Consider the following 15595-nt stretch of genomic DNA (forward strand, 5'->3'; position numbering starts at 1 on the left):
GAACTATGGAAATATGTGAAAGGAAAGAAAAAGGACTCTCTCAATCCCTGCTCTGGAACAGAATGGTGTCGTCATTGAAAGTGCTGAAAAAGCTGAAAGCTTTAATTCGTATTTTAGCTCTGTTTTTTCCATCTCATGTACGCAAACAAACGCATACCATTTATCTGTACCTTCTTCGGGCGAGTCTCAGATGGATGATATTGTATTTTATAGCCAAGGAGTTGAAACCCTGCTAAAGCGTCTAGATTTATCAAAAGCTTCTGGACCTGACGGTCTTCCTAATGCTCTCTTGAAATCCTGTGTGCACATAGTGTCCCGGTATTTAGTAATAATCTTTGAAAATCTTTACGCGATTGTTTCTTGCCTAGTGATTGAAAACTGCCTGCTGTTGTATCTATTCACAAATCATGACCTTAAAAAATATGTCAAATTATCGTCCTACATATTAAAAGCCGTTTGCTGCAAAACTTTTGAGCATGTCTTATACTCGTCAATAATAAAGCACTTGGAAGCCAATTCATTGTTAAATGAACGTCAACATGGCTTTCACAAGGACCATTCCTGTGTTACCCAGTTAACTGAATTTACTCATGAGCTAGCATTCGCGCTGGACAAACGAACCAGTATCGACTGCATTTTTTTGGATTTCAGAAAAGCATTTGATTTGGTCCCACATAATTTATTATTGCAGAAAATGACCCAATAACAAATTAACCCTCAAGGTATTAACTGGATTCCAGAATACTTAAATTGAAGGCAGCAATACGTCGTCGTGAATGGTGAACAGTCATCCACTACCAATGTGACGTCCGGGGTCCCTTAGGGATCAGTACTGGGCTCATTATTGTTTTTAATGTATATTAATGACATCACCCTGGATGAGAGTGTTTGTGGATGACTGAATCGTTTATAGAGTAATAAACTGCGAAAGTGATCGGGGCGCAGTTCAAGACGAGTTGGACAAAATAAATACATGGTGTGAAAAATGGCACATGCAACTTAATTTGGTGAAGACAGTGTGCATGACGTTTTCTAGAAAGAAGGCTGAAGCTTCGCCTTCGTATACTGTAAACAAGAAGGTTTTAAAAAGTCTCTCAATATAGGTATTTGGGCGTATTTTTCACACCCACTTAGTATTGACACCTTCATGGTGAATATACGATAGCTAAGGCGTGTAGATTCTGTGGTTCCTGCGGTGAAACACACGCGTGAGTTTCGCTAGTTTACACGGGAATTACTGTACAAATCATGCGTATGGTCGATACTTGATTATGTGAGTAGCGCATGGGACCCGGTCACTGCACTTGATAAAGATAAATTTGAAAAAGTGCAAAACAAGGGCACTCGTTTCCTGCGAAACACTGTTAAGAGCCACAACTTCAGCATGACGCGCTGCAAGCAAACTTTAGGATGGGAACAGTTGGCCACACGCCAGGCTAAGCAGCGTCTGAAGCTTTTCCATGAGTTATACTTACCTCGAACTTGTATTTCTCATGACAGTTACATTGCTCCATCTGGGCGAGTCAATCACATTTACACAGTGCGGGAGAACCGATGTAAGACAGCAGCATTTAGTAATTCTTTTTTCCCTAAAACGGTTTGCCAGTGGAATTGGTTGCCTTCAGCGATCGTTGCTGCTGTTGGTAGTGATTCATTTTTTCCTTTGTTAGAGTCAGCTGAATTGTCCAGTTGATGACGGGTGTTTTGTATGAGTGCTGTATAAATACTTAACAAAGCATTTGTTTTCGTCTTATTGTATGTAGCCCGCTAGAATTTTTCGTACATTTCTGTCAAGGTGCTTTTCGTTGTGTATTGAGTATACTTGCTACAGGCTGGTTTGACTGTACTGTACTTAACTGCAAATTGAGCTTGTGTTCTGTCTTGTAATCATGTATTCTTCTCACTGTAATGCCTTATGGCGCTGTGGGTATCAAATAAATAAAAAAATGAAATATATAAACAAGTTCTCAAAGGTGGTTACGTACTGTCACCAATCGTTGACATGCTGCTTACACACAGCTTGAGGCTACATCATACCGTTGTGACTTACCAACAACGAAGTCATCTTGCCCTTGCTGAATTTCAGCTTCCGTCCACAAGTTCTTCCACATGGTATGGCACTAGCCACGTTGGTGCCGGTTTGTGATCACGACGTTTCTGCTGCAACCTTTCGCAAACCTCCAATCGATGTTGAAATACCACCTGACTCCTCCGCGGCAAGATGCCAAAGTTTCGCAGATGATTCCAGCAGATTAAACGCCAACGCAAGCTGAACTGCGTTGCCTTTTGGATTGATATCGTGACATATTCAATTTTGGTGATCGTCCTTTGGCCCAGACATCCATCGTCCGTCATCGTATTAATACCAGAGATGCCAGTCCTGTGTACAAACGGCCGTATCATGTGTCCCAAGCTGAGCGGCTTGTTATCTAAAAAGAGGTGGACAAAATGCTCAATAGAGACTACAGTGAGCCATCCTCAAGTCTTGGGGCGTCACTAGTTGTGGGTAAAAAGAAAGATCGGACATGGCGATTCTGCATGGATTACCGGCACATTAACAAAATCAGAAAAAGGATGTGTATCCCCTTCCAAATATCGATGATTCGCTCGATTGCCTTCATGGTGCCGCGTCCTTTTCTTCCATTCATCTCTGCTCCGGCTACTGGCCGGTCACTGTCGATGACAAGGACCGCGAAAAGGCCGCTTTTATCACTCCGGATGGTCTCTACCAATTCAAAGTAATGCCATTCGGACTTTGTAATGCCCCAGCTACATCCGAGCGAATGGACTCTCTCCTCCACGCCTTTAAATGGTCAACTTGCCTTTGCTGTCTTGATGGCGTTAGCATCTTTTCTGCAACATCTCAGACCCACCTCCAATGCCTGTCGTACGCTCTGGCCGTTTTTCGCCGAGCCAGAATTCAACTTAATTCTTCCAAATGCAAGTTTTGACGGCGGCAAATCACCATCCTCGGCCACCTGGTTGATGTTAAAGGAGTGCAACCTGACCCCGACAAGATGGAAGCTGTGCGAAAATTTCCTCCTCCATGCTAAGCAAGATGTGCGCAGCGTTGCTGGTTCGTGCTCTTATTTCTGTCGCTTTGTCCGAAATTTTGTCGAAAAGTTGTCTGCTGCTGTCGATCTGCAAGCAATTATGTGACCTCTAATTCTTTGTGTCCATGCGGTATAACCAAGAAACTTGCACTTGTATAACCAAGAAACTTGCACTGAGCTTCACGCATTTCACTGGCTTATTTTCGTCTGCGGAATACACTTCACTGACACCTCCAACCTGCACGACCCCAGCACTTCCTTGACATCATATCCAGCTGTGCTCCAAACAGACGTCTTGCTTTTTTTAAATTTTTCCCTCGATAAAAGCTGTCAAGTTCATTTAGTTCCCGAAGACCTAAAATACCGTTTGCATGTTGTCCTGCACCATGGCTACCGTTTGAAAGGGCACCAGACACGCAGTGCAGGCCACTGACCATGCGTAATCCTGCACCATTTGAGCAGCTATTCGCCATGTGGCACTAGGGGTTGGATCGACGGGGCGCTGCCTTATCTTTGCAAAATGCCTATAGGGTCAAGACCAATCCCTCTAGTCGCCGTAGCAGCGACACTGGGTCGCGGATTACTGGAGTGACAGAGGTTGCATTGCTTTTGTCGCTCTAATCACAAGTATGAGTGTATATACAAAGAACGTGTGTTGTACTGCTCGCAGGTGAACACTTAAATGGTCACCTCACTCCACTTATCTGTGTTTTATTGGTGGCGCAGATATTTTTCAGCACAGGCCCTAATTTCAAAATGTTGACACAATTTGAAATGTTTTTATGATTTTATTGGAGATATTTTATTCGTTGTGAATTTTACTACTTTTTTATGTTTTCATTTTAAGTAGAAGAAACATATAACTTCCCTATTGAAATCTATGAGGTCATTTGTTTTATTTTAACATGCTTTTTAGAGAGTAACAGCATCTTATGGCAAGGTGCAGCCAATCTTCATTGAAAACAACATTTGTTTCATGTGTGTTCCTTTGCAGAAGCACTCTTAGAAAACCTGGGAAACTTGGGGTACTTAAAAATGTGTCAATGCTTGAATGTGGACTAGTTGGCCGAAGCAATGAAACATGCCAAAAACACCACAGTTAGTGACATGACCCAAAGAAAGAAAGAAGAAAGGCCAGCGCTAGTCCTGTGTTGTTCTTTGCATCCTGTCTCTCTAGCTGCGCCGTTTTTATCATGTTTCATTGAAAATGTGAACTTGGTAGACACCCTGCAGATCACAAAGTCCCACTTAGATGAAACTGTGCTGTGCATTCCAGTATACAGGCTGTTTGAGGATTTCTATAACACTCGTTGCTTTCACTTGCTCAAACCTTTGACTTTCGCAGTTCTGGAAGGGAGCAACACCCAAGTTGGAGATTCGAATGTACCGGACAACTTCACAACTTCCCCACATGGTGCAGACATTTCGGCTGAACCCAGTCCTCACACCTCCTCGTGCGACCGACACGCTGGCAATGCAGGGTGGGTTGCGGTGCTAGCAAGGCTGTTTGCAGGACATATATGGTGTGGGAAGTGCAAGCTAAAAGCTGTGGTTTATTTTTGTCGGTATCTTATGCAGCAAATATAGTGGAGGGTGCACCGTGAGGAATAGCAGTGGAAACTGTACCAGTAGCTCGCAGAACACCACTGGATATAATGATGAACCTATATGTAGTATGAACAGCATTGTAATCCTGCCTGAGTCTCATAAATGACGAAATTTGACAATGTTGTTTCTCCAACAATTCCATTTAATTTGAAATATTTATGAACTCGATGAGGCCATGAGAATTTACCAATTTCAGTGTTTCATTAGTCTTGGTATTCTTTGTTTCATACTTATCATGCAATGCAGTGGAAGCTATGGAAGTTGTCTGCAGTAAGTAATGTACAACTTGTTTTGATCTACTTCAGGTGTGCCCAGTGGTATACAATCTGTTTGCTGGGGAATAGAACACGCTCGAAGGTGCCTGGTTCGAGAAACAGCTTTGGGCATCATTGGAAATAATCTTTATAACAATGATGAGAAAAACAAAATATACATACAGACAAATCATTGTTGCCTACATAGCTTAAGAAAAAAGTAAAAGTGTTAAAGGGGCATGCTTTGGTTGCTTAAAGAGCGCCGACGCAGAATTTTTGTGATACATTTTTGTCGCTGTTATTGGTGCTTACAAGACCCACTATTCATGGAATGGCACATTAGGCGGTTGGACACAGTGTAAATAATTATTTACAGCCTCGTTTAGTTGTGTCAATTTCGGTTTCGACTAAATGAGCACCGAGGCAGCCGCCAGGACAGGAGAGTGCTCGTGATGTCACCGTTTTTCTCGCACCACTGCTTATCTGGACGTGCGCAGGAGCTCGCGCGCATCTTCACCGTCTTATCATGCCTCGGGTAGCATGATGTAAGTCTCAAAACCGTGACGTGATACACAAACCAAAGCAGCGCGCGCCAACTGCAGCTAGTGCACTGGCCACATAACCGGGACCCTGACGTCGGCAGTTTGGGATCGGGAGGAGTAGGTGGAGTCATACTGATGCCGATTCTCGTGTGTGCGAAGAATAAAATAGATTTCAAATATTATGATGAACGGTTACTGTTGAAACTTGCTGGGAGATATCTCAACTTGCCAAAGAAACCTTTTGCATAGTTATCTCGGGTTTGAAATTTTTGCGTCAGTACTCCTTTTAAGATTTGGTGTGCTTGCCTCTGCACTCCATATGGACATATAATGCCATCTCGAGGGTAATCTTGTAACAAATAGTGCAAGCGAAGTAATATAGAATATTGTAGCACTAAGTTTACATAACCATTTGAGATACGCCAATGAATTATAGTTATAATAATTAAGTAATCATATTCACATTATAATTGCTTTGGGCAGCCTTGCACCGTGCTTTTATCGTCAAGGAACTGTTCTTTTACCATCTCCAGCAATGGCAGGATGGCATGCTTTTTATGCAATGGAGGGTAGTAATATCATTGGACTGAAGAAACACGAGCCCCTTTTGGCACATTTTGCAGTGCTTGAGAAAGTCAGTGCACCTTGGCATAAGGAGAACCCAGCAGTGCAGAGGTCACACAGATGGTCGCTGGAATCCAGCTCGAGTTCGAGTGCCTGACTGCCTTGCGTCCCTGCACTACTTCTTCCTCTGTTCTTCACCTCTCCTTCTGCAATCTTCATGTGTTTATGATGTTATGATTGCGATTTGGTTAATGATTTCTGCAGAAGCCCATGTGCTGACAGGAAGTGGAAATTTTGAGTGGGCAACAACTCCAATGTAAACTTTAACAAGCCAATGAAACATGGCTTGCTGATGGAGTCATTTTAGCGACCAATGCCAGTGTGATTTTTTGCATCATCGGATTAGAAAAAGAGCTCTAGTGGATTTGCAAAAAAGTGGGCTTTGCCGGAAGGTGTGCGGGTATTTTTGTAGAATGACACCGGACACGATTCAGGCATTTGGGAGCATTGGTATAGATCATAGCTGGAAAATGTTGATGGAGTAGTGCGCGGAGATAACTGCAGTGAAGATCGGCTAGGGCCCCACCTAACTGACTGGAATCAGATTTTACAGCGTGATCAGTCCAAACCCACAATGTCGAAAACTGAGGCCATATAAACATCATTAAACCTCCAATAATGAATGAAGGGTAACAAGTTTTGTACAGGGAGCTAGGAATTAGTGTCATTCAAAAGGTGCTTATTTTCGGAAGCTTACTCATATGCTTGGTCCTAATTTTCACGAAGCAAAATTCCTCCATATTCTTCCAAGCTGAGTTATTGCCACAAAACCACTTAGTGTATTCAGCAGTAACTTACAACTGTGTGCAATCTGATAGAAATGCATCAGCACCTCAAGCTGCGCTCAAAGCACTCTTCATGAGGACACAACAATTTGGAACACCGCAAGCAACTTTACGTCCATCGATATATTTCCAAAATTGGGTCTATATTGTGCTGAGACTCACACATTCAAATCACTGCCACAGGTCAACAGCGACCACATGGCCCTTGTTGATGCCCTCGCTTTAGTTGAGCACGTTCTTAGATACCGAATTTGTGAAGCTTCCAAGTGGCAGTTATTATATAGCACACGAAAATAAGGAACTTCCGTACCGTTCAGAGACCATCTCAATGTTTTGTGTGTAGGCACTCAAGATGAGCGTGAAGCTTTGGGTAACTAAACAGAAAAGGAGGAGTCAGAAGCAGCCACAGGTAGCTGCATTAAAAATGAATGCAGTATGAGCCAGAACTCTGCATGATGAGGTCTATGGAAACTTTCCAAGAGATCGCTACGGGAGTGATCCCTACAGCCAGGGTACTGACCCAACTATCCACTTGTGACACACGACGGTGGCCAATTACTTCTCAGCGATTATGTGATATTTATGAACGACCTCAAAAACGTTTTTCCCTGCAGAAAAGTGAAAAAACATGATTATCTTACTTTGACGCCCCATTCTTGGTCTCATGAAGAAGAATAAAATTCTTCGGAGCAACCCAAGAACAAGTTCGAGAGGCAATGAAAATCTAGGCTGCCAGTGGCATTCTAGGCACCCAGGAACGAAAATGTGGTCACCCAGTTAGTGATGTAATGAAGGCATTAATCAGAACATTAGCCTATCAGTTCAAAAGGACACACTTCAAGGCCTCGAAAAGCGACTGTTGTTAATGAAACAAAGAGTTGCATAATCAGTGGTAGCGAGTGCTTGATTTAAAGTGTGGCTTCTCAATATTCACAGCTTTGCGCCCTCGACACTCTGCTTAGGCAGGTGGAAGTGGTACACACACCCTATATGTCTGCATGTGTCACCGGTATTTTAAATTAATGCTCCACTCTAGTAACCTCAAGGAGACAACTGAAGAACTTTTGGCTATGACATCATACCAACTTGATAATGAAGACTGCATTTTCGGCAATTGCCCAGCCTCCTCAGGTAGGGCTTACACAGAAACACTACTCTAGCAAAGTCTGTCTGACGTCTTCAGGATTAAGGATGACGCACATCCACCAATGGATCAGTGGAAAACATTGTAATGCTAAGAACATTTTTTGATGCCTGAAGAATTTTCGGCAAAGTTCATGGACATGTTGAACCATCTTAATGTCCCCCATTCCATCAGTGAGCAGCAAGCCAGCTACTTCCGATACCTTAGAGCCAACTGAAGTTGGCACGAGACCATCATAGTGATGAAGTATGCAGAATATATAGCTTTATAGTTCAGTACGCGCCACAGTCATACCACTGCGTCAACTCACAGGTTCAACTACACCCCATAGCTACATATTTTGGCAAGCAGGAAACCGCACCTGCAGAGGTTTCTGTACACTCGTGCAGTTATTTCTGACTGTTTGGAGCATGGCACAGTTGCAGTACACACATTTCCGAGCACAGTGCTTGCGAAACAAACAAGGTCTGCGTCAGCTACAAAATTTAATATTTCTCTGACAGAAGAGAACTTCGTGAATCTCTGCTACCATGAAGTGGACTATGAACTGTCGCCAGAATGGAATTTATTTGCCACACCACATGGCAAAATTGCATATGATGACATCAGAGGCGCATTGAAAGGTCTTGCACTGAGAGCAAGTATCCAGAGGTCGAGACCTTTTCAGGGTCAGAATAATGCCAAAGGACCCGTATGCCAGGGTAAAGACAATGTCAAAAAAATAACTAATCTGGCTCCCATGTTTTAAAACAAGAGCGCAGCTTGGTTCACGATTAGCCGTGGCAATTCCAGTCAAACAAACGCAACTCTTCAGACCAGCTATGCATTCAACACTTCACATTGACATTAAATCCTACTCAAGCTCCAAAAAAATTCAGGTAAACAACCAAATATGAACAACTAGGCTGGTTTCTTTGATGCTAACTATTCAACTGGGGAAGAGTTGAACCACTGTGGATAAAAAACTGAAGGCAAAGGAGACAAGTGGCTAAAAATTTTATGCTTGCTGTAAGAGGTATCCTATCGTGACGTCTGTGGGCCAGGTTGAGTGTGGTGCAGAGGGAAAAACGACTCTGTGATTCTTCTTCCTCCACATCAGACAGTCAGATCAGGCTTGCTTCACCTCCCGTAATTGACTGTGTGTAGACCCATTAATAAAAAAGTGGCAAATTAGCCGAATTATGCTGTTTTTGATGTATTTTTGTGGTGTCAAGTGGCAAAAAATGTTCATTTAGCAGAGAGCCAGGTGTGCGCATGCCTGGCGCATAAAAGTTTGTAGGCATGTAGGCATTCCGAGCTGGGGACACACTTCAGTAGTGGACAGAAGTGTGGCTCACTTAAAGTGTTGCACACTTTAAAAAGAAATTCTTGCCTCCAAGGAAATTTGCTCGTCTGCGATTTACTGAACGAAACGCTAAATGTTGGGTGCGTATAATCTCGTCTGCGATTTACTGAATGAAACGCTAAATGTTGGGTGCGTATAATGAGCTGTCTCAAGTAATTTTACCTGTTACGATTTGGTGCTTCATGTAGGTCTGAAGGTTGGAGAAAAACTCATTTTTAACATTCTTGTAATCAACTGGCCTAAAAAGTAGTGTGTAATCAACCTTAAATATTTTCAGTAGACACTCAAGGAATATAACAATATCACAGTGAAAATATCAGGGCTAAAGCTTTATGATGCTTTTGCAAAAAATTCTGAAAGCGCACCATTTCTTGCGTTTTTAACATATACAACACTAAAAATTCTTGGCTTCACTCAAGGTGCAGCATCAAACAGCAAGGCAAGATGAAGGTTCTACAGTATTTGTCATTCTACATGGTTTAGTTATTTAAATTTATGTTCAACCACATTTTTTTTGTTTGCAGAAACTTCAAGGAGTGCTCACATGACTGCAAAATTTTTTTGACGAAAATGCTCGGTGTGTGGGCCTCCGATACGTAATTGGCAACTAGCTGAAATTCTTTCGACAAAATTGGCAATGGCTGATTTTGGCGCTGGGATGTTTCGTGTGGAATGACCCTGCTTTGTTTTCTGTATAAGTAAGCCACACTGTTTTGGAGGTTTTAATTAACTTTCATATTGCCCCAGAAAATGAACTAATCAAACTTAAAATCACCTATATCAAGCCCTTATTGTTTATGTATTTGTGTACACAGAATGAGTAAAGTATAAATATTTCTTTAATAACATACATAATTCCCACTACCGGAGAAGAATTAGTATGGCCTAATTAAAGTTTTCGTTTATGGCGAGGAAATTTGAAGCGCTGTACTTGCAATGGATATATAATCTGCTGCCACATTTTCTGTTAAACAATGCTTGACAGAAGTTGTTCAGAACCGTGAAAAAAAAATTTGCAAAAACCTTGAATTTACTGTGGTGTGTACATTGTAAAAAGTTTCTATAAATGCATTTTTTAGGTTGACACCTTTTGCCTTGGGTCTCAAAGATTGTGTTAGCTTGATTCTTGCACTATCTTCATTCCATATTTCATTTTTTTGTATCTTATTCTGCCAACTTAAGAGTTTTTTAAGTGACCGTGAAAAAATTTCATTTCAGAGGGAAGCTTCATTCCTGCCAGTCCTGTCAGCAATGCAACCATCCCCCTCGTGAGGTGAAATTGTGTGCCAGAAAAATGTGTTGCACCTACACTGTTCGCAAAAAAAGGTTTCTTGAAAAATGCAACCTGGGCAGCCACCAGAGATCGCAGTCAGGGGAGAGGCCGTATGTGTGCCCCACCTGCCAGAAGAGCTTTCCTCAAAGAGCTAGGCTGGTTGTTCATGAAAGATTGCACTCAGGCGTGACGCCGCATGTGTGCAGCACTTGTCAGAAGACCTTTACTCAAAGACACCACCTGGTTCTTCATGAAAGATTGCACTCTGGCGAGAGACCGTATGTGTGCAGCACCTGTCAGAAGAGCTGTACTCGAATAAGCATCCTGGTTATTCATCAGAGATCGCACTCTGGGGAGAGGCCCTATGTGTGCAGCACTTGTCAGAAGACCTTTACTCAAAGACACCGCCTGGTTGTTCATGAAAGATTGCACTCTGGCGAGAGGCCATATGCGTGCAGCACCTGTCTGAAGAGCTTTACTCGAAAAGCTAGCCTGGTTATTCATGAACAATTGCACTCTGGCGAGAGGCCCTATGTGTGCACCACCTGTCAGAAGAGCTTTACTCGAAGAAGCAACCTGGTTGATCATGAGAAATTGCACTCTGGCGAGAGGCCGTATGTGTGCACCACCTGTCAGAAGAGCTTTACTCAAAGACACCACCTGGTTCTTCATAAAAGATTGCACTCTGGCGAGAGGCCGTATGTGTGCAGCACCTGTCAGAAGAGTTTTATTCACAGAAGCCACCTGGTTGATCATGAGAAAGTGCACTCTGGCCAGAGGCCGTATGTGTGCAGCATCTGTCAGACGAGCTTTACTCGAAGAAGCCACCTGGTCGATCATGAAAAATCGCATTCAGGTAAGAGGCCATATGTGTGCAGCACCTGTCAGAAGAGCTTTACTCGAAGAGCTAGCCTGGTCGTTCATGAACAATTGCACTCTGGCGAGAGGCCGTATGTGTGCACCACCTGTCAGAAGAGCTTTACTCGAAGAAGCAACCTGGTTGATCATGAGAAATTGCACTCTGGCAAGAGGCCGTATGTGTGCAGCACCTGTTAGAAGAGCTTCACTAGCAGAAGCCCCCTGGTTGATCATGAGAAATCACAGTCTTGCGGGAGGCCACATGTGTGCAGCACTTGTCAGAAGAGCTTCACTCAAAGAGCTAGCCTGGCTGTTCATGAAAGATCACACTCTGGTGAGAAGCCGTATGTGTGCAACACGTGTCAGAAGAGCTTCACTAGGAGAAGCTACCAGGTTGATCATGAGAAATTGCACTCTGGTAAGAGGCCGCATGTGTGCAGCACCTGTCAGAAGAGCTTTGCTCGAAGAATCGAAGAAGGCGCCTGGTTCATGAGAAATTGCAGTCTGGCGGTAGGCCGTATGTGTACAGCACCTGTTAGAGGAGCTTTACTCAAAGCACGCACCTGGTTCATGAGAGGTTGCACTCTGGTGAGAAGCTATGTTGGTAGCACCTGTAAGAAGAGCTGTAGACAGTTCCAGCTTGCTGGATCATAAAAGATTTCACTCTGGCGAGCGAGAGGCTGTATGTGGTAGCACCTGTCAGAAGTGCTTTGCTCGAAGACCCAACCTGATTAAACATGAAAAATTTCACTCTGTTGAGAGGCCTTTTGTGTGCAGCAGCTGTAAGAAGAGCTTTACGAAAAAAAAACAACCTGGTCACGCATGAAACTGCATTCTCACGAAGGGCTCTGTGTGTGTCATCTCTCTGAAAAGCTTTACTCATAAAGTTCACCTGGTCTCATGAAAGACTGCACTCTCTTGAAAAACAGTCTGTAGAACCTGTCAAAAGAGCTTTACTCATAGTCCAGCTTGGTCACTCATGAAGGAGTGCACTCAGAAAAGGCCATAATTCTATATCTCCTGTCAAATTTACACATAGAAAGGGGAGTTGATTGCTCATGAAGAATTGCACTTCAGTGGGGACCCGTACATGTGTATCGATTGAGAGGATCAGCTTACTAAAAGACACTTCTTTGTACTGCACTAATGCCAGGCATTATGTCGATAGTAACCGTCGGACTAGTTTCACTCGTGGAAGTTACTTGGGTAATTGCGCTAATTATTTTATCCTTTGCAGGGTGTGTTCACCACATTGGAAGAGCTTTTTGTTAGTCTTAAATGATAGCACTTTGGTGACAACTACCATTTGGCAACAACTGTTCTGCACAAGCAATTGCACTCTTGTGAAAAGCTGTTTGCTATCTATGTCAAAAAGGATGTTTGATATATCATGCAAGATTCCATCATAGAGAAAAATCTAATGCCTGTACCATTTGTCAAAAACTAATTGTTTTAAATGTATATTTAATGAAGGATGACATATTGTAAATACGCTATAATCTTTGGTTGTCAGAAAAGTTTTGCACAGAAACAGTCTAAAGGTGTTCTAAAACACCAGCCACCGATACCTGGATGTACATATGTTAAATGAAAGAAAGTCCTGGTAATCACCACCTTCTTTAACTTTGTTGAAATAATTGGATTACTGGTCTTATTGTCAATCAAAACAGCAATTTAATACAAAGGTTCATTTCCTCCTCGGTTGATTTGTCTTCTTGAAAACCTGAATGTTCCCCTCAGTATTGCTCCTGATGCTCAGCTTCTCCGTGATGTCTCCCACCAATTTCAGCTGTGCTTCACTAATCTGTCCACTACTGTATTTTATGCATCGCTTTTGGGATCAATCGTCTGACTTGCAGCATTTTGTACAGCTAACAGAATCTGCATTTTGCCCACGCCTGGAGAAGAACACGAGAAAGGGGTGGAATTTTTATTCTTCCACACTCCAATGAAAGTTGCCTAAACGGGACTACCCTCAATCATCAGCCACCGGGCCAAAGTAACGACAGGAATTGGTGCATATCAGAGCCTCAAATCATCGTCGTAAGCCTGCCGAGGCCCACTGCAGGGCCTTCATCTCTCCTATAACCTCCAATTATCCGCTTCCTGTGCTAACTACGACCAATTTATCCCCGCAAACTTCTAGATCTCATCTTCCCATCTAAATTTCTGCCACCCCCTGCCGCGCTTGCTTTCTGTAGGGTCCACTGTTACTTTTAATGACCAACGGTTATCTTGCCTTTGCATTACATGCCCTGCCCATGTCCATTTCTTTCTAATTTCTACTGATATGTCCTTAACATGCGTTTGTTCTGACCCACTCCGCTCTCTTCTCTATCAAGTTACACCGATCATCTTACGTTCCATTGCTCGCTGAGTCATCCTTACTTTAAGTTGAACCCTTTTATTGAGCCTGCAAGTTTCTGACCCTGAGCCTTAAATATGTGAAAGCAAAACAGGCGGTCCTCAATCATCAGCCACCAGGCGAAAGTGGAAAGGACAAATTAATATGTATATGAGCTTCAAACTTGAGAGAATTCATAAATGATAAAGATTGGGATCTGAATTTGTCAGAGCGAGCATGTGCATGTGTTCCCAAAGTGGTGTCTGTTTATGTTTGTTGGGATGCTTGTATGTGTTAATGTGGAGCTTGTTAGTGTTGTGGTTGTAGCTATGCTGTGCACTGGTTTGCACTGTCATTATTCCACTCTGTCTTCCATACATTTCTAGGAAATATATGCGTTTATAACCCCAACAAAAGTGACTGGTTTAACACTTAACTTAGTCATCACATGTGAAAGCAGACTATGCGCAGATGTAGTGTGTTGTGAAAATTTGCCATTGCTTGAGAATGGTCCATCTGCCGTCCGGCTGTATGTAATGACGATTCATCCTGTAAGCAAATTGGCCTGGGGCTCAATTTCACGATTGAAACAACAAAACAGAATGGCATCTTGTATCTGGATTTGTATCTTTGGTTTGATGAGGAGCATGTCTGCTGGAAGTATGCACCACGATCGGTCAAGCCTTTGATCCGCTCTTCCAAGCTTGTTAAAAACACTATTGCCGTGTCATGTTTTCGCTCAGCAGTTTTGAAATCGTGCCAACACTTGATGACAGACAGTTTCAATGAGCATGTTAAAATGTTAATGGAGGCAGGATTTCCACAGGGCCTCTTGTCATGGCCATGTGAAAAACTTCTCCAAATCCTAAAAACAAAGTCTGGCTGCTGGGATTTGCAGAGGACACCCAAAAGCCCAAAGTTCCCATCATCCCACAGATTCATACAATCACGCACGTCCTAAAAAGTGTGGGCCATCGCTATGGAGTGCTAGTGGCTATCACGACTCGTAACAAGTTGCGTTATGGCAGGCTTGACAGAAAGATAGAGTCGGGAAGTGATAAGAAAGGGGTCAGTTGTGCTTAAACACAAGAACCGGCATGTTGCCTGCGCAACAGGAGTTGTGTACAGCATTCCTTTACCCTGTGGTCGAACTTATGTTGGACAAACTGGCCGCTGTATCAACGTGCGTTTGAAAGAACATGAATTGTCATTGAAGGGCCCTCTATCATCTCATCTTTCTTCGCATTGTGCTAAGTGCAGCGTATGCAAACCTAATTTTCCTGCCACTAACATTGTATTTAGGCACCGTGATCAAACAACCCACGAAATCATGGAGGCATTCCACATAGAAGAACAAGGTGATAAGTGTGTGAGCCAAACAAGCGTGTGTCTCTATCCTAACGAGATTGCATATCTGCATGTGCCTTGACGGTAGCTTGTGTATATCTAGTTGTGTCAGCACCGTGACATTTGTAAACTTGTTTCGATCATGCATAGTGTCTTTTTATTACTTTTACTGTGTGTTGAGTGTTTATATTCACCCATACTGATAATAAAATTTAGTTAGATTAGCGGCTGTCCTTGTGGTGCACTTCCTTCTTCTTTGTTTGAGTTCAAGCTGGTTGTATCCAAGATTCATCCTTTACCTGACGCCAGTGTTACCAACTGTACAATTTTTGCCATACTTGTAGGGTGTTCTATAGATTTTTCTCTTATCATAGACCCTTTGCAAATTGGCCAAATCGTTGGCGGAAAAGCAGCAAGC

General features: G+C 42.9%; 2 protein-coding genes across 2 annotated transcripts in view; one reads left to right on the forward strand and one right to left on the reverse strand.

Annotated features, from left to right (window-relative positions):
• The first annotated feature begins 4269 nt into the window (after positions 1–4269).
• LOC144158355 (uncharacterized) lies at positions 4270–12242 on the forward strand. Its single transcript, XM_077689212.1, has 2 exons — positions 4270–4534; positions 10574–12242. Exon 2 carries the CDS (start codon positions 10650–10652, stop codon positions 11682–11684), a length of 1035 nt encoding a protein of 344 aa, XP_077545338.1. The 5' UTR covers positions 4270–4534; positions 10574–10649; the 3' UTR covers positions 11685–12242.
• The window catches only part of LOC144158352 (uncharacterized), a 246877-nt gene continuing 243447 nt past the window's right edge, over positions 12166–15595 (reverse strand). The window contains exon 5 of the mRNA XM_077689203.1: positions 12166–12213. Within this exon, the coding sequence (XP_077545329.1) occupies positions 12186–12213 (28 nt within the window). The 3' untranslated portion in view covers positions 12166–12185. The remainder of the gene's footprint in view (positions 12214–15595) is intronic.

This window comes from Haemaphysalis longicornis, unplaced genomic scaffold (genome assembly GCF_048455015.1).
Source record: "Haemaphysalis longicornis isolate Haplotype H1 unplaced genomic scaffold, Haemaphysalis longicornis Haplotype H1 scaffold_10, whole genome shotgun sequence".
Taxonomy (NCBI): domain Eukaryota; kingdom Metazoa; phylum Arthropoda; class Arachnida; order Ixodida; family Ixodidae; genus Haemaphysalis; species Haemaphysalis longicornis.

Bases quoted from the DNA above. Each gene is read 5' to 3' on its own strand.
- LOC144158355 (XM_077689212.1), top strand. From the start codon at position 10,650: ATGTGTTGCACCTACACTGTTCGCAAAAAAAGGTTTCTTGAAAAATGC.